Raw genomic sequence first — 22009 nt, 5'->3', positions numbered from 1 at the left:
GTGCGGGACCACTGGTCACTCGTGTCGCCGCCCCCGATCACCATCACGAACGATAGTCCTATGGCAATGGGCGCAACAACTAGCGGGCAACGGTGGCGATGAGTGATAGGCAGTGAAGAGCGGTAGTCAGTGGTCCATGAGTACGGATAAAAAAAAATAATTACAAAAAATAAAAAATCGTACCAAATGCATTTCTATTTTTTTTTTTCTATTTCAAGAATAAAATTTGTGTAGTTACAAAATACCTTATTTTACTTAGAAATTGTTCTTCGGAGTAAAAATAGAAAAAAACTATTTCTGAAAAAAAAAAAAAAAAAATTGTTTCCGACTAAAAGTGTTATCATGCGCACCTTTACTAAGGAGTGAGAAAGGTTGACCCTCGGCATCGGTACTAGGAAGAAGGGAAGGAAAATGAAAAAGAAATAAAATTTCAAAAAATATTATTAAAATTTTCCATTGGTTGCATATGATAGGACAACTAGCATTTATGTCAACAAATCCTAGTCAAAAATGGTCAAATATACTAAATTGATACAAATTCAAAAAGTTCAAGGCTTATTTGACAAAACAAGAAAGTTCAATTGACAAATTTGTAATGAGTTTTTAACTTTTTTTTGTACTTCTCATGTCGGATGAAAATGGTCGTTATTGTTTGTTCTAGTAATGAGTCATTAATTTAAATTCAATTGATTATCCAAATAAAATAGATAGAATTTTGCTCTTTGTCTTAGATTGATGAAGTGTCTCGATTGGAGTGCCTTATATAAAATAAAATGTCGATCACATCATATCTTCGGTTTAAATCTCCCCAGAAGCTCTACTTAGATGATTGTTATTTGAATCATTGTCGGCCCATAAACTCTGGCCCCCAGTACAACCCGTCGCATAATAATCGAGAATTCAGTACATCCACGTTACAGTATCATTTTTGTGACAGCATAAAATGAGATGTGTGGTACACGAAGATATTTATACGTTATCTCTTTTCGTTACGTGTGGGGGAGTCGACAGTGAACGGTGCGATAAGATTCCACTTAAACAAGAGTGCCAACCAAGACAAGAGCACAATTAATTAGTTATTAGTGTGGGTGAACGAACCTAAAGTCGCTGTCAGAGAGTGGATGCTCGGTAGAACGTTGATGCCACTAACCAAGCATTATCGTCACGTCGGAATCACCTTTTTCCCATCCTTGTCTACCGCCATAGACATGTACGAGGAAAATCTGGAAGAAAAAGAGGGCGCTTTCTTCTTTGTTTGCTCCTCGCACCGTGCACTTCGAGAGAGGGACAATTTTACCATTACCAACAAAAGATTAAACAAAGGGGAAGGGGGGGACAACCAAGTTTTCTTCGAGCAACCTTATTTGGTCATGGACCGACGAAGAACGACACCATGTCCTACCTTAATTCCCGGAGCCATTAACATGTGCTTGAGATTTCATCCCAGGAGAATGACCTTAGCCTTTCTTCTCGTAGAGCGGGCCTCCAATCGTGTCGCTTCGACGCACGCTTGCCTGGTCGTCTGTTTTCCGTGCATGATCTCTCGACTGGGCAAAGAAAAGGGTTCTGAACCTGCGATCCGAGCATGGGATGTTCTTGATTCCTCCGTAAGTTTTCGTGCTAAAGAATGATGCTCTTGCGAGCAAAAACAAGACCCGTTGTTAGGTGCGAAACAGAACTGGGTTCCGAGAATCCCACAACCCAACGTGGTCCTTTCGCGACAGATTCTCAAACCGTAAACCTAATTCGACATTAATCTTAAGTGGAAATTTAAAATGAACGGCACTTGCCCTCGTTCTCCATTTCGAGAAGACCAGGAGGAGATGGAGGACCACGCTTTGCATGCATATGGAGACAAAAGAGAATCCAACCGCGAACGAGCCCCACAGCATAGCTTCGTGTTCTTAGGGTCTGTTGTCTCCCGTAGACGCCTTTTGCTTCTTTTGTGACTCGTTCGTGTTGTCGTGTAATTGGAACATGGTGGTTTCTTGAGCGTTAGTCTCATCGTGTTTGGCTAATGGAAAATTTAGTTAACTTCGAGGCGAATGCGACTGGCTCTTGAACATTGAGGATGTAAGGTACGTTTGCTCCCAATAACTCCTGTCGATTTTCGCTTTAGCCATATGATCTTCGAATGTCATAACGCACTTATTCGAAGAGGGTAGCTAGTGTTGAGAGGAAGTTGCTCTAATTGAACTTATCACAGAATATTAAAAAGCTGACACTTGATGGATTTATCGTTAATGTGAAAATGTGTCAAAGAATTCGATTACGAATTTAACTCCAAAACCCACATGCCTTTCCTCTTTCTGTGATTTGATAGCTAGTTTTAGAGGAACCATTGTTGCACATGCAAGAATTTCCTTACAATCAAACTGACTCGAGCACCTTTAAAAAAACCATTGCTAAGACCGATTGCAGAGCAAGCATCTTGGTCGACGCCCTCCATGACCATCATCGAAGAAGACAAGCGCCTCAAAAATCGTACACGCCCCACCTTTCAATCCAAATCCCAAAAGGAACTTTCATATCCATCTCCCTCTCTCTCTCTCTCTGTTCATCGATTCGGGCGTCCCTAATGTGGAAATCACGTCAGTCTCCAATTTTTCAAATGCTTTGTAGGGCGCTTGACCTATTTTCCGCATAGGATGACACAAAATCCCATGGCTAAGTAACATGTCATCCTCCTCCTCAATTCATCTCTTAAGAGGCAAGAAAATTCAGCATCCACCTTTAAAGTGTTTCTTTTGCCATGCACATGGTGCGGTTATGATATAATATGCAGTTTTTGCTTTAGAACTTCCATTTCTTTATTTTCAACTATAAATTATATTGAGCAGTGATTTTTTAAGAGAGACCCACAACAGTTTAAATCGTAACTCTTGATAAGTAATTTCATTCCTTTTTTTTTTTTTTTAAATTCCAAGACATGGGTAAATACTAAATAATATGAAAACCATAAAACTTCAATACACCCTTTTCTCCTTTATCTCATTCTTCCCTTGATTAGACCCAATCTATAAAGATTCGGTGAATCTTAAACATTTGATATCTAGCAATATTGCGATTTATCTAGTTCACATCAACAGGGTTGATTTGATCGATTTTCACTGATCATTGAAAAAAGAGACATTCAGTCAAAGCTATCTTAATTTCTGATTTCAGGCTACCGATGATGTCCTAATCAGGTGGTAGTGGCTAGTCATTGTTTTCTTCAAGAAAGGCAGGCCTATGTTTGTTTCTTTCACATGCTTCCCAACACGGCTTCCTTGACTCAAACAATTTCCATTTCGCATCATACATGCATATAGACAAAAAGGAAAAAAAATAAAAAGAAAAAAATAAAGAGGAAAGTCTCAAACTACTAAAAAATGAATTATTAAATTCAAAAGAACCAAATAATTAAAATAAAACCACAAAAATAATGGAACCTCTGGGTACAGAACAAGGGAGAAGTCCGTGGAACTTATCATTCATAAATAGATTGTCCAAAATCGGTTGCACATGGCTGAGCAATTATTTACTCAAGGACCCCACTTAAAGACCAAATAGTAAAATAACATAATAAATAAATTCAAAGAGAAATTAGCACCACCCTCTGCAAAATCTTTGTTATAAATTTCATTTATCTTTCTAAATGCAGAGTTCAATATACTACTCCGCAAACAACCGCCTTTTGCAACTGCTTATGTGTAGAATATGATTGATGGGCAGTTTGGATACTCTTCGACATGGAAAAGATGATTTAAGAACTCGATTAAAAGAAGTATAAATTCATCATTGGAAAGTTCTTTTCTGGTGATGCTACAGTCCCTTCTGCATCTCTTTTTGTGTAGGGCATGTGGGTACTATGGTCAGCAATGTTATCCTAATGATGGACCCTCACGATCTCCCGATGCGATTCCCCTTAAAAATTAGAGATGTAGCAATTAGACAGATTAGGTTCACTTCCATCAATGGGTCACCCCTTCATGATGATGAACTCAATCAACAGATCGATTAGAAAAAACCCAAAAATCTGGAAACCCAAGTACGTTGCCGTCATGCACTTAATGAGTTCTCTCAATGTGATGAAAAGAACTTCTCGGTGGATTAGATGGAGTTGGGCCTGATTGGTACAATGATGGTGATAAAGAAGCTTCCTTTTCATCTGAGCTGATCATTGAAAATGAGAGGATGGGTCGATCTCTGATTAAGAGCTTTAGTTTAAGATGTGGTCATGATTAGATCCTCGTTCACACCTTCCATGATTTGAGAGCTCACATGTAAGGAGGTTTGGATCGTTCAGTGCATTCAGAGTATACGCATTTCAAAATTGGAGAGAAAGAGGAGAATTTATTAGATAATTCATTTAATTTAAGGCCTGATTGGGGAATAATGATTGAGCGGAGAGTATCTAAGAGAACATGCTTATTGTGGCCATTAAGCTCCCCCCAATCATGCCACTCAACTTCTTTTGAAGATCTTCATCACTTGAAAACTCAATAGGGTTTCCAAAATTCAAATTGAAAAAAAAATATAAAAAAATTAAGAGGCGTCTCTATCTTTTTTGATGGGTACCAATCACTCGGGACTTAGATTCTCCATCCCCATTTTTCACCATTCGAATCGAAGAAAAGAAATAAAAGAGCGACCCTATTTGGATCGAAATTGAAAAAGAAAAACATTGTTTTGCTAAAGAAAAATAATTTATAATCCACCACTGCTTGCGGTGGTCGAGTTGGATAAGTGCTCCCATAAACTTTTGTCAAGAGGAGAGAAGTTCAAATCCCGTTGGCCTCACCGGATTTTAAGTTCGACGTCGGGGTAGTGAGTCCTTCACTAACGTCGCCCTAGGGTTTACCCCGTTACCCCGGCCCTGTTGGACTGTCCGTGTTGGTACGGTACGCGGGGTTCCCTAAGTCATAAAAAAAATAAAAAATAATAATTTATGACCCAATAATTATGTTATGTATTAATATGGTGATAAATCTATTTAGAGAGTTTGATTACGCATATATTAAGAATTAAGAAAAGTGACCCTAAATGTTTAGTCAAGTCACTCATTTTTTTAAAAAATCGGTTCATGTTACACTAAACTCAAACGATTGGATGATGTATGAGAAATGATGGCTTTGAATAAACAAACAAATAAAAAATAAAAAAGGTCGAACCTTTTGCATGATGCATGGGGCCCGGTCTATGAGGACTCAAAGTGAAAAATTCCAAAGATTCAAAGGGCAAAATTTGTAAATTGCCGGAGAGTCTCATCGCTTATTTAAGCCCCCACACATGCAACCGCCGAAGAGCAAGTCCACGGTCCAAGAAAATAACTGTCGGTCTCGATCGATTCTCATTCTCTTCCTCTCTCTCCTCCCTGCAACATCCGCGAAACCACAGCATACGTCCGCCATCATCATGAGCTCGCCGTCCTCCTCCTCCAAAGGCAAGAAGAAGCAGCCCCCCGCCGGGGAGAGCTCGGCCGCGGGCGGCGGCCGGTTCCTGGGCGTCCGGCGGCGCCCCTGGGGGCGGTACGCGGCCGAGATACGGGACCCCTCCACCAAGGAGCGGCACTGGCTCGGCACCTTCGACACGGCCGAGGAGGCCGCCCTGGCCTACGACCGGGCCGCCCGCTCGATGCGCGGTCGCGGGCCCGCACCAACTTCGTGTACTCCGACCTCCCCGCCGGCTCCTCCGTGACCTCCATCCTCTCCCCCGACGAGGCCCAGCAGCAGAACTTCTCCCCCATCTTCGCCAACTCGGCGCCCCGGCCCGACCCGGCCCCGCAGCTGGACGCCGGCGGTTACGCCGAGAGCGCCTGGTCCACTTCCGCGTACTACAGCCAGCAAGCCGACGCCGCGCCCTACGGCGGCGGCGGCGGCGGGGCCTATTCTCAATGCCACTATGACAATGTGGAGCTCCCTCCCCTGCCTTCCGACATGTCGGGCTACTCGGGCTACTCGGGCTCCGATACCTCGAGCTACAGCTACGGCGACACGGTCCCTAGCAACTGCTACTCGGATTTCCACGACCCCGCCGCAGCATCAGGCAACGGGCCTTCCTTCGGCTTCGACTCGACGGAGGAGTACGTGCACAGCCCGCTCTTCAGCAGGATGCCGCCGGTTTCTGACTCCGTCCCGGATAGTTTCAACCTGGGCGGCTCTTATTTCTTCTGATCGACGAAGCCAGTCGAGTCGACTCGAGTTCAAAATGCAGAGTACAGCGGACGTGTCCAGTCGGATTTCGGGTCGGGGCAAATTTTTTCCCCCCTCTTCTTTTGGCCTTGTTATGGTTCTTTCTGTGGGGGTGTTTTTTTTTTTTTTTTTTTTTTTTTTTGGGCGGGACAAAGAGGGACGAGTCGCTTTGGATAGCATGTGTTGCGGTTGGTGAGACGCATGTTATGGGGGGTGACTTTTGTGGGTTATTAGTCCCCTTGTCCTTGTCGAGCTTGGAGCAGTTTGAGCTCACTCTTTATTTTAATCTTTATGGATGGCACTTTCTTATGATCAGCACTTGTCTAATTTAAGGTCGCCCCGTGTATCGATCTATCTTTAGGACAACGTCACGATGTTCGACGCCCTGTACGGACCTGAATAGTGATTTTCGGGACATAAAAGTTGATGGATATTATGGTCTTGAGTCCCTCCGGTTATAATGGAACACCAGTTGATTTTCCTCATGCACGAGTTGATTTTCGCATTGGCATTGAAAAAAGCTTTGTTTTTCAACTTTCTCCATGCCTAAATGGAGGTTTTTCGAACTTTATATTATAGTATTGGGAAAATGCTATTTTGAAAATTGATAAAGTAGTCTTTCAAATCGGATTCGTTGTGGGATCGAACGAAAAACATGGCGGTGCCGGTGTCCGGTCTAGTTTTCAGTGTCCTGACCGGCGCCGCCACCCACGAGGGACCCACGGACCGCCAAAACGCCGGCCACCGCCGTTCTCAACCGAAACGGACGCTTCGCAGAGCAAGAGAGAGGCGGCGCCGACAATCTCCTTACAATGCGAGAGACAAAACGAGCCTGCATTTTCCAAGCGAAACTCAAACCGATGGAAGAAGCAAAAGCGGTGCACAGCTCCTTCTCGATTTCTCCGAGGTTCGATCGGTGCGGCATGCCCCTTTTAGTTCGTTGCTCTTCGTTGGTCGACCGTGAGCAGCGGTTCCTCTTCCGCTTTGCGCGCGTGCATGTGTTTCTCTCGTCCAGTTCAACTCGTGTTTGCATGGGACGCGAGAAAGGGGCGGTTAGTTCTTGAATTTTGGAGTTGGATGCGTAACCGGGTTCGAATATCAGGTGATTCTGTATTGTGTGGAGCAAGTGGAATTCCTACTTTTGTTGGAAGATCACTTGGAAGATCACTTGATTTGTTCAACCTTTTTCTCTCCGTGCTTTGGCCATTTTCTGCTTCACCGAATTTTGATGGACATGAAGGATGATATCACGACTCTGCTATGCGATTGATCGCATGATTTGCAGATTGAATAGAGTAAAAGCTTGCATTTTTGTGCGCATAATTAAGATATGTTGTGTGTAGAGGTTTGATTGATTTGGAGGATGTTTAACTATGCACATAATCCGTGGTCTGTTCAAATAATCGAATTATTGGTGTGCTAGGATCTCTCTGTTTCTTCATGTTGTCGGTCTGCATTCTTTTGCAGTTTCTTAGGGAGGGGAGGAGTAACATGAGAATCTTGAGTGTTGATCAGGCATCACCGACTTGTTTCTTGGGATGTCCGAATTGCGGTGTCGCAGAGCTGGGCCCCATCGACTTGCCCACCTCAGGACGAGCAGAAGTCATGTGCCCGAAACCATTTCGTCCTAGGGCATCTCATATGGTCGATTATGTCGATAGGTAGTGTTGCAAGTGTAAACTGACATGCCCTATCTTATAACTGAAGTTCAAATAGAACCTTTCACTGGTTGTGATTGGGACACTCGCAAGTCTGTCGCAGCTACCAGCTTTTCCATCTGAATAGGCCGGAATTGTTATTTCCTTTAGATTTTGAATTGAGCAGAGGTGGGAAGGCAGCGAGCTCTGGCCAAATCAAAAAGTTCTCTCGCCAGTCTTTGTCTGAGAAAAATATGTTATGCCATCAACTTTAGTCTTGTTTTTGCAGAAATCGGTCCAGACAGGAAGGTGGTTTGGCTTCTGACCTTCTTGATCTGTTTCTTGCAGAGGTACTCGTTTCGCTAAATGTTTGGTTAATAGAGTTCAACAGAATAACCGAACACTTTCTTCTATTTACAGTTCACCTTATCTTCCCTCTCCATGTGGCAGTGCGACGGGGAAGATGTTCCTGATGTTTCTGGACATGACTGGGGCTTCCTCAGCTGTTCACCTCCTCAGCGCACAGATAACCCGTTGGTGTATGATGCACTCTTTATGAGCCGAACCTTGGCTCATCCTTCCTGCTCATCCCCTGGAATGAACCGACAGTGACAAGAGAGTCGAGAATCCTTTTCGGAGTGTCTAGGGTCTCTAGTGTGCAAAGCTTTGTAGGTCATGCCTTGGATGAGTCATTGGTGTACCTGGGTTCAGTCAGTCATATATTTCTGATTGTGCAGTAAGTGTCCCCCCTGTACATCAAGCTATGCTAAATATCAGGATCTGCAATTTCTGGAATTGTTGTAGTTGGAAATTTGGCATCTGTACACGCTCTAATTGCAGTGCCTTTCGCTTTTTAAACCTCATCGATGATAGCTTGCTTCTGATGACTACTGCATTTCTTCAAAGGAACTTTGGACACCTCCTAAACGATGCCGGTTTCTCTGTGATATTTCACTAATGGCACTGGTTCTAGAGGCTTGGAGGGTTTCCTCCAACTGCTACTTTGGCTCCTAGCTTTTGTTCCAATGCCTTTCCGGTGGAAGCCAACTAAAAGCTCCCCTAAGAACAAAACCGAAAGCTTTTTGGTTAAACTATATGTGAAAAAGTGAAGGGTCATCATCTCTCAAGTTACAGTCCAATTCAAGAACAGCCATTCATGAAGGTTGTAATCTATCATATCAGTCCCTGAAAATTGGAAAATGTCGCTTTGGACTAATTTGTAGGCTGCACCTCTCTCTCAATGAGGGCTATAAAGAAATGAAAAGAAATACTCGTTCAGCAACATTAAAGAATCGATTAGAACCGGGCAATAGAGCGTTTTGGTGAGAGAGACAGGCTAAGCCAAGAAATATATTTCTTCTCTGGCGATCTTGGTGGCGCAGCTGTTGGTTTTTTAATTTCAGAAAACCGTTGGAGATTATGCGGCTCCCTTCTAAAGAAGCATTTCTTATTCCATGGAGGTAGCTTCACCTGTCCAACGGCCATAACTGTGCGAAGACCTTTCCTCCTTCACAAACCTGCCACCGACTGTGTGATGCCGGTCAGCTTCTGCTCCCCACAAAAGTTTGATCACCAACCTCTCTCTCTCGGAGTCTGTCTCGCAGACACTTTTTTTTTTTTTTATATAGCTGTTCTTGGGAGGAGCTTAAGGTACCTCGTGCACTGAAAACATGGAGAGAAGGGACGTTTGGGCAGGGCTTGAGATGGCGGCAGTGCTGGTGCTCGTGGGGCTTTTGGCGGTGGAAGCGCAGGCACAAGACACATCCTGCTTGAGCCGGTTAGCTCCTTGCCTGAACTACCTCAATGGGACTCAAGACCCGCCAAGCTCCTGCTGCGACCCTCTGAAGTCCGTGATAAGCTCGGACCCCAAATGCCTGTGCAGCTTGATCAGCAACCAGGGCGCCCAGCAGGCCGAGCAGGCCGGCATCAATGTGAACGAGGCTCAGCAGTTGCCTGGCCGGTGCGGGCAACACGTCAATCCCATCGCTTGCCTCTCGGGTCAGCATCGCATTTTTTTCATCCTCGGTCGTTACTTTAGTCCTATCGATTTCACACGCAAACATGCCTGAAATTCTGGTCTTTCAATCTTTACTATCTTTCAGGTTCTCCTAGTTCCGGGAATTCAGATGAAAACTCGGCTGGCCTCTTTCTAGGTTCGTCGTTGAGGACGCCGCTGGCGATCGTAGCTCTGCTGGTGACTGCTCAGATTCTGTGGGATTAGAACAGTCGGTTTCCTTTGATCATGCTTCGACTGACTACTGATCTGTGTCACAACTGTACTATGGTGTTTGTTATTTTTTTACATTCTTTTAGCTTCCTTCTTTAAGTAATTGTTTTGATTTATCGGGCTATGAATTTTCTCAATAAACGCTGCTTTTATTGAGAATAAATCCCTGTTACATTCGAAGCAAAGTTCAATATTTGAAAGAATTGCATGTTAAGAATGGTGTCGTTAAGATAGGGTGATTGGTTCTCGAGTTAGATTGGTTCCACTTTAAAACTGGCAAAGCCAATTTCTACATTCTTGGAATCAGGATCAAACTGGTAGGGCGGAGAACAAGATTGATTGGTCCCAATCTGGTTACCAATCCAAATCCAGGATTTTGATAATTTCATTTTCTTTACTCTTTAAAAGAAAATGGGAAATTAAAATTTATGTGTGTGTGTATATATAGGCCTGAACTAGTTCAATTTGATCAGCATGATTTAGTTCCGCACCCAAGACCAAAAACTGGATAAATTATTTCTAATTCCAAAAATTTGGAATGAAAACCATGTTGATTTTTGAGTCAATTCGGTTCCATGCACACACCTATAGTTATGAGTTGGCTTGAATTTCCGTAACGTAATGGTCAACAAAACTAATGTTACCAATCCAACAAATGATTCCTCTTGGAATTGACCAAAGGCACCTCTAGAAATGGTAGTGTGCAATGGGGATAATTGATTCCTAATTTGGTTCGGTCCCGCTCAAAACTCGGAAACTAGATTAGGAAAATCAAACACGTGAAAGTTTGGAAAACTAATTGGAGGAAAGTTTTTTTTATTGAAATGATGACAATTTTTAATTAGAGAGAAAATTTATCAAGAACACTTCAAATATATTTCATCTTCAAGAATTAAAATCTAGAAAAATTCCAAATGAGTAGAAAAAAAGAATATTGGTAAAGATTGGCATTGTTATAGTACAATCACGGGAGCTGAGCGGGTGTTGTTTAACCGCAAAGCTCATTAGCTCAAAAGCCAAAATATCCACTCCCCGCCAACGTATCTTCTTCCACACGACCGCGCCGAACTCCACAGAAGAAATATCGCTCTACTAAAACCCGAAAAATGCACGATATTTCGTAACCGATTCTCAGTCGCATTCCCCCAAAAACCTCCCCTAAAACCTTCATTCCCAAATCCTCACATTCCTCCTCCACCGCCGCCGTATCTCTCGCTCGCTCTCTCTCGATGTCCGCGCTATGTCCGGTGCCGGACATATCCACGCGCTTCTTCTCCAGGCCCCGGCCCCCCGGCCACCTGTGGAGCATCTTCTTCCCCGTCCGGTGCTCCCGCTCCCCCAGGACTGGCCGCTCCTTCCGCATAGCCAGAGCCGTCTACACCGAGGGCGCCTCCGTCGGCGGTGTCGCGAGGCTCGCCGGCCAGCGGCAGCGGCGGGACAGGCCCTCCGAGCCCGAGACGGACGCGATCGCGCTCCTGAACGAGAGGATCCGGCGCGACCAGGGCGGCCGGGGGGAGGCGTCGTCGAGGAACGCGATGGACTCGGAGGAGGCGGAGAAGTACATCCGGCAGGTGAAGGAGCAGCAGCAGAGGGGGCTGCAGAAGCTCAAGGGGGACGGGCATGGGAAGGGCGGGACGTTCAGTTACAAGGTGGACCCCTACACGCTCCGCTCGGGAGATTACGTGGTGCATAAGAAGGTAGGGATCGGGAGGTTTGTCGGAATCAAGTTCGATGTGCCCAAGGGATCGACCGTGCCGATAGAGTATGTTTTCATGGAGTATGCGGATGGAATGGCGAAGCTCCCGGTTAGGCAGGCGTCCCGCATGCTTTACCGATACAATCTGTGAGTTTTTGAGTGTTGCGGTCTACGTTATAGTTATCTTGTTGATATGGTTCAGCATATTTCTCAATTATATGATGCAACTGAATCGCTTTCTGTTCGGCCTCTGCCATACATATTATGGATAGGTAGGTGATTGTTGCAGTAGCTGAGACTTGTTGCTCTCAAGTCCACTATATGTAGGGCTGACTGATACTTACAGTATTTGGAGACATAAAGTAGGCACTACACTATTTGGTTGCTTAATTGTTGGTATGCAAACAAAATTGAACAGAATAATTGCGGTTAAGTTGAATCTGAGTATTCTTAAAACTTAATTGGACTGCTAAACCTAACTGACCTTCTTTTTAATTTTGTGGAGGCGTCTTGTTCATGCCGTGTAGTGTTGGGAAAGCTACGATAGATAGTTGCCTCCACAACCTATTCTGAATCTGGATTTGTCGAGAAGTGGTTGTTAATATCTGCAGGGATAGTACCTGGGATTTATAGTTCCATTAGAGAGTGAATTGCTTATTGGCACTTAGCTACTTGTTTTGTTTTGACATTCAATGTGATTTGTAAGATACTTAGAAGTAACACATGTAAATTTACCTTACTTCTGTAGCAAGTGTATCTTTTGTTTTCTGACTGTCTTGCTGTGATCACTGTGCAGTCCAAATGAAACAAAAAGACCTAAGACGTTGAGCAAACTGAGTGATACTAGTGCATGGGAGAGAAGAAAGACTAAAGGAAAGGTTGCAATCCAGAAAATGGTTGTTGACTTGATGGAACTATATTTACATAGGCTTAAACAGAGAAGGCCTCCCTATCCAAAAAGTCCTGACATGGCTGATTTTACAGCTCAATTTCCTTATGAGCCCACCCCGGATCAAAAAAAGGTCTAATTTCTATCTACGGATTTTCATTGCCAAACAGAGAAAACAATCACAAGCTTCACTGATACATTCTTTTAATTTTGTTTGTGTACCAAAAAGCATTCTTTTGGTGGAGAGGGCGCATTGATTGTGGAGTGGTATATTTTCCTCCTGTTTTTGAAACCCCAAAAATAAAATAATGCTCTCATTTCTATCTTGAATTATATGGTGGTGCTTTAGTTTTCTTACATTAAAGAAAGGATTTCTCCAAGGTGCTTGAGCTTTAAGGAGACAATGACCATGTGATTGGAGACTGTGTTTTAATATTTTCCAGAGAAAAACAGGCTGGCTTCATGTTGTGAACTGAGTCTATGTAGAACCCAAGAAAGTGGAATAAATGCCAAATGAGTTGTATAAAGCTCATTCCTGTCGTATTCATTCTTACTTCCCATTCCCTGAAAATCCCTTATTTATGGGGTTCTCTCTTTTATCAATTCACCTTTATTTGGCACAATGAGCAAAAGTTGAAGAAAGAGATTGCATTTCTGAAGTCTGTTTATTCCGACTTCATGTGAAAAAGTCATTGTAATTACTAATTAAATGATCTAAGTACAGATCTTCTATGGCCCTTTCCTCTTACATATTGAACTCTTAATACAGGCTTTTATTGATGTCGAGAGGGATCTGAATGAGAGGGAAACTCCAATGGACAGGTTAATTTGTGGTGATGTTGGATTTGGTAAAACTGAAGTTGCACTACGTGCAATCTTTTGTGTAGTCTTGGCAGGGAAGCAAGCTATGGTTTTGGCACCAACAATTGTTCTAGCCAAACAGCATTTTGATGTTATCTCTGAACGGTTCTCGCAGTACCCCAATATAAGGATTGGACTTTTGAGCCGATTTCAGGTAGCTATCTTAACATGCATCAAAAGCAGTTAGTAATATTTGAAATTGTTCATAGCAATGTTTTCAGCATAAAATGCTAAAGAGTACATCTTTTATCCTATAGCTCTGAATTTTGTGGTCTATTTGCTGCATGCTAGACATTGACTTATGGCTATTATTATTATTATTTTTTTTTTGGTTGACATTTTTTGTGGCTACTTCAATCCTAGACTAATTGAACCTCTCATTCCTTGCAGACCAGATCCGAAAAAGAAGAGTATCTTAGCATGATCAAGAATGGTCATCTGGATATCATAGTTGGTACTCATTCACTTCTTGGAAGTCGTGTAGTGTACAATAATCTCGGGCTTCTTGTGGTGGATGAAGAACAGGTTTTCCAACTTCTTCTAGTTTTCACTTTTCATTATGTACCTACATATTGTTGTATTATTCACAATTTATCGAATGGGACCGCTGTTTCTTTGCTTTACAGAGATTTGGTGTCAAACAGAAGGAAAAGATTGCTTCATTTAAAACTTCAGTTGATGTTCTCACTCTCTCGGCAACACCCATACCACGAACCCTTTATTTAGCATTGACTGGGTTTCGTGATGCAAGGTATTAAGATTTTCACAAATCTTTGAGCAGGAAGAAGTTATTTTTCTATTGCTTAGCTGATGTTAAAATTTGATGTCTAAGGAAATATAGTCTTGACTTTCTCACGGGTATACTTGCTGCTCAAGCTGAAACTAGATTCTGATGCGTACTCAAATAGTTAAATGTAATCCTGCATTTGAACTCTTGAGGGATGAAACAGATTTTTGATTTTTGCGCATTTTGCATAGTTGTGTAGAAGGATAATGTTAAAAAATTTATGTTATCTGCATACACAGAAAGATTTGCATTCTTCATTCTGTTATTTCTGGGAAAATAAGTGTGAGATTATCATCCTTCTGTGTCATATTGCAATATACAAGCAAACCTATCTTTTAGTTTCCTTCAGATTTCATTTGTTTTCAGTTTGTTACTTTAAAATTTTGAGTCTCCATTCCCTCCATTATATCTGTGAATCCTGAATTGCTGTATGGTATAATTATAGAAGTGTTGTGTACTTTAATCTTGGTGAATATCACTATTTTCTTCTTATTCCTTTTAGATGCGAGTCCCTTCAAGGGTTAATTATTCTGTTGTCTTTCCAATTATGGATGCTATTTTAAGGACGCTTGTGCATCTGTATGTAACTTACATTTTGGTCAAAGATTATCGGGTTCAAGAACATTTTTGAAAGTATGATAATCTTGCTTAAACGGTCCTTCTACACTAGCATGTGGGAGGCACTTGATTGGCATGCATAGTATTGAAAGGTTTAGTTGCATATTTTCCCCCGGCTTTGGAGTTGATTGAAATATATTAATTTTCTTTCAATTACTACAATTAGGCCTGCCCTTGCTTGTAAGTTCATTTCTTACCTGTAGGCATATCACATTGTGATTTTCTTAACCTTACCATGCACTGAAAAGTTGGACTGTGAAGGTTATTGGGAATAGGCAAGCCCCATAAAATTATTAAGATTAACCGTGAATAAGAAACAGCTAATGGCCATATATTAGGTTGTAATAATGTTTTGTCCATTTCTTCTAGTTTCTGTATGTTTTTTGGATTATGCTGATGTAGAATTAACAAGTTCTGAGTACATGATGAAAGAATGTCTCACAATGTGTTTGCTTCTCCAGTTTAATTTCAACTCCACCTCCAGAAAGAGTTCCTATAAAGACTCATCTTTCAGCCTTTAGCAAAGAGAAAGTAATTCAAGCAATCAAGTATGAGCTAGATCGAGGTGGCCAAGTTTTTTATGTTTTGCCAAGGATTAAAGGTAACATCAAACTACTCTTCTTTGGCTTCCTTGGTATAATCAGAGCTTTTACAGTTTGTCATTCCATTTCATTAGTGGTGGGATCAGGTTTGAATTAGGTTTCCCCACCAGTGCGAGTAGTATTAGTTTTTGCGTTTATAGTTCATGTACACTTTCCTTACTTCTTGGTACTTTTGGTTATTCTTTTTTGGGTGAAGGAAACATTTGGTTGCCTAACTGTTGCCCAATGTGCCATCGTGTCCTTGAATTATATTTGTGTGCAATCAAGTATTCAAACTTACCTAATTTGTGCAATAAGTCCTCTAAATTACTTGATTTGTACAATTGGGTCCTTCCATCACCTAGCACCAATAATTCTGTCAATTTAGCAGATGTGACATCATAATGTGACGATTTAACAAATATTTTTAGTGGCCTCGCTGACGTCTAGCGAGGTCCAGCTGAACCTTGTTGATTAGGGTGTTGCCAAGGGCCCTTGCTCAGTGTTGGCAGCACCATTGATGAGACTTTGCTGACCCTTGTGGGGAGGTCACCAAGCTTGTATTTTAGTGGTGCATGGTGGAGCCACCTCTGGCGAGGGCCCTTGCCTCTGCTTGTGATCACGGCAAGAGCCATGGGGACTTTGCTTGGCACCCACGAGGATCGCCAGCTGTCACAGTGGTGGAAGAGTGACGAGTTAGGAACCAAAAGTGCACTCGACCTTCCTTCTTAGAAGTATGGGGCTGCAGGTTGTTTTAGAATTGTCTAGAATTTATTATATTAGATGGAGTGTGAATAATTTTAACATTTTTGGATGAATATTAAGACCAATTTGGTTGTTCGCGACCTGTAGTATGTTATATAATGAGGTGGCACTCGGGAAGAAAAATGATATCTAAGAAAAACTGCTTAAGAACTTAGGGTGGGTAGCTGTGATTGTGTAGATTTCGACAAATATGTTCTTTGCAAATTTTAGGTTGTATCTTTCCTCTGGTATGGCCCTTCTCACCATTATCATGTGACAGGACTTGAAGAAGTGATGGATTTTCTTGAACAGTCATTCCCAGATATTGAAATCGCTATTGCACATGGCAAGGTATGCTTCTCTCACCAAATTTTCTTTCCTTATGATCAGTCGTGAAATGTGAAAAAATTTCAATATCTTTACTGATGTAATTGAAGTAAAAAAAAATTGCATTTTGACTCAGAACTTAGTTGAACGCGATTGTCTTCAGATTACCCCAGGTTTTATGTCTTAAAGCAGTGGAATAAAGCTACATATCCTGTATTCTGTAAGGTGCCATTCAAGAAAGGAGATACTCAATATTCTGATGAGTGTCTTTGTTGGGATAAAAATTGGAAATCCGTGATATTTTTAGGATTGTTGCATGTCATTCGAACAGTTTATGCCAATTTTAATGGTGAAACCTATTCATGATACCAATCACTTTGAGCTTTCATTTTTCGATTCTGTGCCAGATGTAGGCAAATCGTGAAACTTATTGGCAGGGCGAACAACTAATGAGGCAAAATAAAAGAATATCACATAAAAATTCTGTCTTACAGACTGGAAATCTACTTAGTGAACCGCAAAGATCTCACTTGAGTTATTGGGGACATTTTGGTAGACTGGCCCCAGAAAATTTATATTATGATGCATGCAAGTATACATGCAAATGAGCTAGTGATGTTCTCTGGTATGATCTTTAAAGGATAATGGCCCACACATCACTATACTCACTTAAGGATCAATCATATCACCCGTCCTGTTAAAGTATTTATGTGTTTCTTGGACACTTTTGGTATAGTGTAAAGCCGTGGATGTAAATGCTTTGATTGGCATTGTAGATGTTGCGTCTTGTAATATAGTTCTTTTTGGTTCTGAGCTCTTCTTGTATATGGGTTTGCACTCTCTCGGTGCCCTATTTGTCTTTTACTTATCAGAACATAAAAATTAACATGTGCCTTGGAGCAGCTTAAGCTGACTCTTGGGGTTGCATAACTAGAGTTTTAGAAGAATTAATAATTTTTTTTTTACCAGCTTAGACCGCAATTAGAGTGTCACGGAGGTGGTATCTTACTGAAAGTATATAAATTTATACTGATTTTATATATAATATATAAATTTTTTGGGGGGGGGGGGTCCGTATCTTAGGAGTGACCTTAAATAGTTTCTTGATGAGAAGTTACATTCTCATTCTATAGCATAAATTTCATTTGAGCTTCTACATCTCAAAAGTTTCTTGATGAAAATTTACATTCTCATTTTATACCATAAATTCTATTTGAGTTTATATATCTCGATGACAAATGAAGATATATGTGAGTTGGGCAAATGCTCTGGATATGGTCATGCAGTTGCCTGGCCCAAACATTGACAAAAATTTATTTATGGGAGGTTGAGAAGAAAATAAGGCTGCTTGTTTATTTTTCATGTTATGCTTGCCTTATGTGCTGGTTCATCATTCACATTTGTTTGCTATTTATTACATCACATTGATTTATTTCCTTCCTCCAGCAATATTCAAAGCAGCTTGAGGACACCATGGAGAAATTTGCTCAAGGTGACATCAAAATTTTAATATGCACGAACATTGTGGAGAGTGGCCTTGACATTCAAAATGCAAATACCATCATCATTCAAGATGTTCAACAATTTGGACTCGCACAACTATATCAGGTTCAGTGTCTGTCCTTCCTGTTGTATTTTGCTTTAAATTTCCTAAGAGTCTCAATATCATGAAGACAATATTTTGCTGATTGTTCCCATGTGAATGTTAGAGTTAAAAATACAAATTGAGAAAGGAGCGTTATTCATTGTACCAATCATGCTATATACCTCGATGAAGTACTCGGGTAGTGGAGTACGTTGATAATTCAATTGTCATATCGTCGGTGCATTTAAAGATCCCTCGGTATCATAGTGCAGAAATTTCTGTTTCACGACATGATCTTGCATTCCTTTTTTTTTTTTTTTTTTCAAATATCATTTTGAAAACTTTTACATTCTTTGTGTGCCTATGCGGATCATAAGAATGCACTTTGTTCTTTAAGCATTGACCAAGTTCCTCTGGATATTTGCAGTCATTGATTCCTCCTAAAATGGGAATATGCCCTTTTTCCCTGACATTGCTATGATTATTCTCTTTCATTAGTTGCGTGGAAGGGTGGGGCGCTGTGATAAAGAGGCTCATGCACACTTGTTCTACCCTGATAAGTCGCTGCTATCTGATCAAGCCTTGGTACGTATTTGATTTCTGTTCCTTATGTCTCACACAAAAGAGATAACAAGCACTTGCACTATTACCCAGCCTGGTGTCATACGACATGTTTCCTATGTTGTATGCACACTTTTTTCTTTTGCCCGCACAAAATAATGCTGTGGATGCGGACATTATCAATATTGGGCTACAGGAGAGGCTTGCTGCTCTTGAGGAATGCCGCGAACTTGGCCAAGGTTTCCAGCTTGCAGAGAGAGATATGGGTATAAGAGGCTTTGGTACCATCTTTGGCGAGCAACAGACAGGCGATGTGGGGAATGTCGGCATTGATCTCTTTTTCGAAATGCTATTTGAGAGCTTGTCAAAGGTATCTTCTGCTGTATGATTAGCTCAAGCAACTGTGGCACCCATTAGCATCATCATCATCACTTTTTATGAAACTTCACATTTACCTTATGTTTGTTACCTTGCAATGGCAGTCTTTGTTATTCTGTGTTATTGATTGAACCCCATTGTGATGACGTGAGATCAATTGCTTTGAGCACCTCTGAATGCTTAAGTGCTGGCAGCTTGTGTGTCACTTGTCTTATTAGAGATGTGATCCTAAGTTCTAGCTGCTGAGACAATCAAAATTATTTTCATATATCATCTACTTTTTTACCATCTCTGTTTACCATAAAGGTATGTAACTGGATTTCTATATTGAGTTGCTGAATTTGTGTTGAGCATTTCAAGTCATCGCTTTGTTTTTTGGTAGAGCTGCATCACTTACTTCCAGCTTATGTTCTGAACATTGCAACTCTTTCATTTGTTTCTAGGTAGAGCAGCATCGCGTACTTCCAATGTATTACCAAGATGTCCAGGTACTTTGCTATTGTCATCAACTTATTTTCTGATAAGTGAGCTGTTGTATTGTTTTGAACTCCTGAAGGATAATACATTACCACTTGATGCATATTTATGCACAAAGAATGTGGTGCTTCATTTAGTGTGCCATAAGATTTCTTTTGGCTGGCATTGGACCAGGAAAGGTCAGATATGATGTCTCTAGGAATCTGACTGGTCTTCCATAGGTCATAAGAGTACAACAGTTATAAAGGAAAGAATAGTTCTCATAAAACAGTATGTATGAAACATAAAGTTGGACCACTGCATAAAATTGGTAATGACTTGGGTTTTGATTTGAATCATTGTCTAATTTGACCCTTCTGAATTCTCTTTAGTTCGTGGAGTGGTGGAGGGGTCTACATAGTTTTTTTTCTTTTCCTTCCACAAGTCTACATATTTTAGAATGCGTAGGGAGAAGGGTTTTACAAATAATGACTCTTCACTCTGGCCTTTCTCTCGTGTACAAAGCACAGTTTTATCTCCCTTGTCCCCAGCACATTCTGTACATTTTTTTCACTACATTTTACAGGGTTAATGGAAAAAAGTGTTGGCATCTGAGCAAAAGTTTAGTCTGATGTGAATATCACATTCTTCAGTAATCACATTTGGTGTGATTGATTTAACTTTTGATTGGTTGAAATGAACTTTCATAGTCTGGCATGTCAAATAGCCTCAACTGCTTAGTCTGACTTTTGTTCATTGTTGGTTTTTACCAGATTGATATAAATATAAATCCCCATCTTCCTTCAGAGTACATAAATCATCTTGAGAACCCCTTGGAAATTATAGATGAAGCCGAGAAAGCTGCTGAGAAAGACATTTGGAGCTTGATGCAGTTTACAGAAAATTTACGTCGGCAATATGGAAAAGAGCCTCGTTCCATGGAAATTTTGTTGAAGAAGCTTTATGTGAGAAGAATGGCAGCGGACCTTGGGATTTCAAGGATCTATGCTTCAGGAAAGATGGTTGGAATGAAAACAAACATGACTAAACAGGTTTTCAAACTAATGACAGATTCAATGGTTTCTGATATGCACAGAAATTCATTGGTATATGAGGGAGACCACATTAAGGTATGACATTCGTTTTTTATTGTGTTTGGCTTTGATATTCATCAGTAAACTTGCCTGTTTCACTTGCCATTTTTTATGAGAGAGAATCTTGCATATTGTAGATTCTTTGCTTGACATGATGTACAATAAAATACCAGATGGCAATAAACATTTGGTTTTTTTTTCTCTTCTCAGTCTTCGGCGGTATAGTTATCAACTTCATGGGGTAGCAATACATTAAGCCTATATATTTATTAATGATCTCTGGATATGTGAGAACATACCTAACTCATGTTTCTTCAAAGTTCAAGTCACTAGCGAAAGTAATTAGATCTATCAGGTTTACAATTTTACTGCATGTTTTTTTGCCTCCTGTCTCTTTTTTAATGAATTATATCGAATTGATGTCCATCAATCCCTACCTGTATGATTATACCTTTTTGGTAACTAGAGAGTATTTGTTGAACTTCTAGGCCCGACAGAAGGAGTTTCTTTTCAGGTTGTTCTAGTTTTGTATTTCATTTTGCTGTTGAGTATCGATCAATTTATCCATCTTCCGTGCGATGTAATGCAGGCCGAGCTGCTTTTAGAGCTTCCAAGAGAGCAACTCTTGAATTGGATTTTTCAGTGCTTGGCAGAACTATATGCTTCATTACCGACTCTGATAAAATACTAGATATACAGACACCATACGTCAAAGGTTCTCTCTCCATCTTTTGACTGCCAAACTCTATTATGCAAATTAAGATGGCTTATTTGTGTCAATGGCTTCAACGAAGTCAAAGTCAGTTGGCTCTACATGATAGTGGTGCATGCCTGGGGTGATCAGGTGATCTCACACGAAGAAGTCTAGATGACTTTCCATGAACTAACAAGAAGTTGGTCTAAAAAAGTGCAAAGAGGGGCCGCTACTACAGTTCAAGGGTAAGAGAAGTATAGTTATTGGTTATTACGTGGTAAACATCTCTTCTCAACACTGTCTATCTGCAGGTATTTGGTAGCAGCACCGGAGGTCAGCTTTATGGCGTGCCTCGTTATGGACAGTACTGCAATATACCTTCAACAAACAGATTCACCACCTAATAGATCGATGCAGCGCTGCTGCTGGTTTATGGGTGAAGGGGGTATAGTGTAAAGGTACTTTCTAATTTCTGTACATGTATTATTGAATACTCTGATGCGTAGTTACAAACGGCCATTGGTGGCTTGTTATAGTTTTAGGTGACTAGTTTAGCTTCATCGTTTTTTCATCTGTACTCAAGTGTCGAGTAAACTTTTTGTTTTGAGAATTGGGCGGTTGAGGATCGGTGAAGTGTAGAAAGTTGAAAAAACTAATGTTACATGTTGTCAATCAGAATTACATTTTCTGGCATTCACATC

The 22009-nt window shown here is 41.1% G+C and overlaps 2 protein-coding genes across 3 annotated transcripts; both read left to right on the top strand.

Annotated features, from left to right (window-relative positions):
* The first annotated feature begins 9472 nt into the window (after positions 1–9472).
* LOC104419085 (non-specific lipid transfer protein GPI-anchored 30) lies at positions 9473–10209 on the top strand. The gene is made up of 2 exons (XM_010030615.3): positions 9473–9808; positions 9913–10209. The coding sequence occupies exons 1-2, from the start codon at positions 9481–9483 to the stop codon at positions 10029–10031; spliced, it is 447 nt and encodes a 148-aa protein (XP_010028917.2). The 5' UTR covers positions 9473–9480; the 3' UTR covers positions 10032–10209.
* A 958-nt stretch (positions 10210–11167) lies between these two features.
* Positions 11168–22003, top strand: LOC104419084 (ATP-dependent DNA helicase At3g02060, chloroplastic). 2 transcript variants are annotated; one of them, XM_039302198.1, is made up of 15 exons: positions 11168–11880; positions 12530–12755; positions 13392–13637; positions 13874–14008; positions 14110–14234; positions 15350–15489; positions 16494–16564; positions 17987–18148; positions 18624–18710; positions 18883–19056; positions 19508–19552; positions 20294–20650; positions 21204–21329; positions 21459–21553; positions 21620–22003. In XM_039302198.1, exons 1-13 carry the CDS (start codon positions 11267–11269, stop codon positions 21303–21305), a joined length of 2484 nt encoding a protein of 827 aa, XP_039158132.1. In that variant the 5' UTR covers positions 11168–11266; the 3' UTR covers positions 21306–21329; positions 21459–21553; positions 21620–22003. The 2 variants fall into 2 exon arrangements, with proteins under 2 accessions (XP_039158132.1, XP_039158131.1); XM_039302197.1 differs by having other exon boundaries at positions 21204–21553.
* The last annotated feature ends 6 nt before the right edge of the window (positions 22004–22009 follow it).

This window comes from Eucalyptus grandis, chromosome 9 (genome assembly GCF_016545825.1).
Source record: "Eucalyptus grandis isolate ANBG69807.140 chromosome 9, ASM1654582v1, whole genome shotgun sequence".
Classification (NCBI taxonomy): domain Eukaryota; kingdom Viridiplantae; phylum Streptophyta; class Magnoliopsida; order Myrtales; family Myrtaceae; genus Eucalyptus; species Eucalyptus grandis.
The sequence above is the reverse complement of the archived record's forward strand: the minus strand, read 5'-3'. Positions and strand labels throughout refer to the sequence as shown.

Bases quoted from the DNA above. Each gene is read 5' to 3' on its own strand.
- LOC104419085 (XM_010030615.3), top strand. From the start codon at position 9,481: ATGGAGAGAAGGGACGTTTGGGCAGGGCTTGAGATGGCGGCAGTGCTG. The intron at 9,809-9,912 runs GTCAGCATCGCA...ACTATCTTTCAG, and splicing joins TCCCATCGCTTGCCTCTCGG to GTTCTCCTAGTTCCGGGAAT.
- LOC104419084 (XM_039302198.1), top strand. From the start codon at position 11,267: ATGTCCGCGCTATGTCCGGTGCCGGACATATCCACGCGCTTCTTCTCC. The intron at 13,638-13,873 runs GTAGCTATCTTA...CATTCCTTGCAG, and splicing joins GACTTTTGAGCCGATTTCAG to ACCAGATCCGAAAAAGAAGA. The intron at 18,149-18,623 runs GTTCAGTGTCTG...CTCTTTCATTAG, and splicing joins GACTCGCACAACTATATCAG to TTGCGTGGAAGGGTGGGGCG.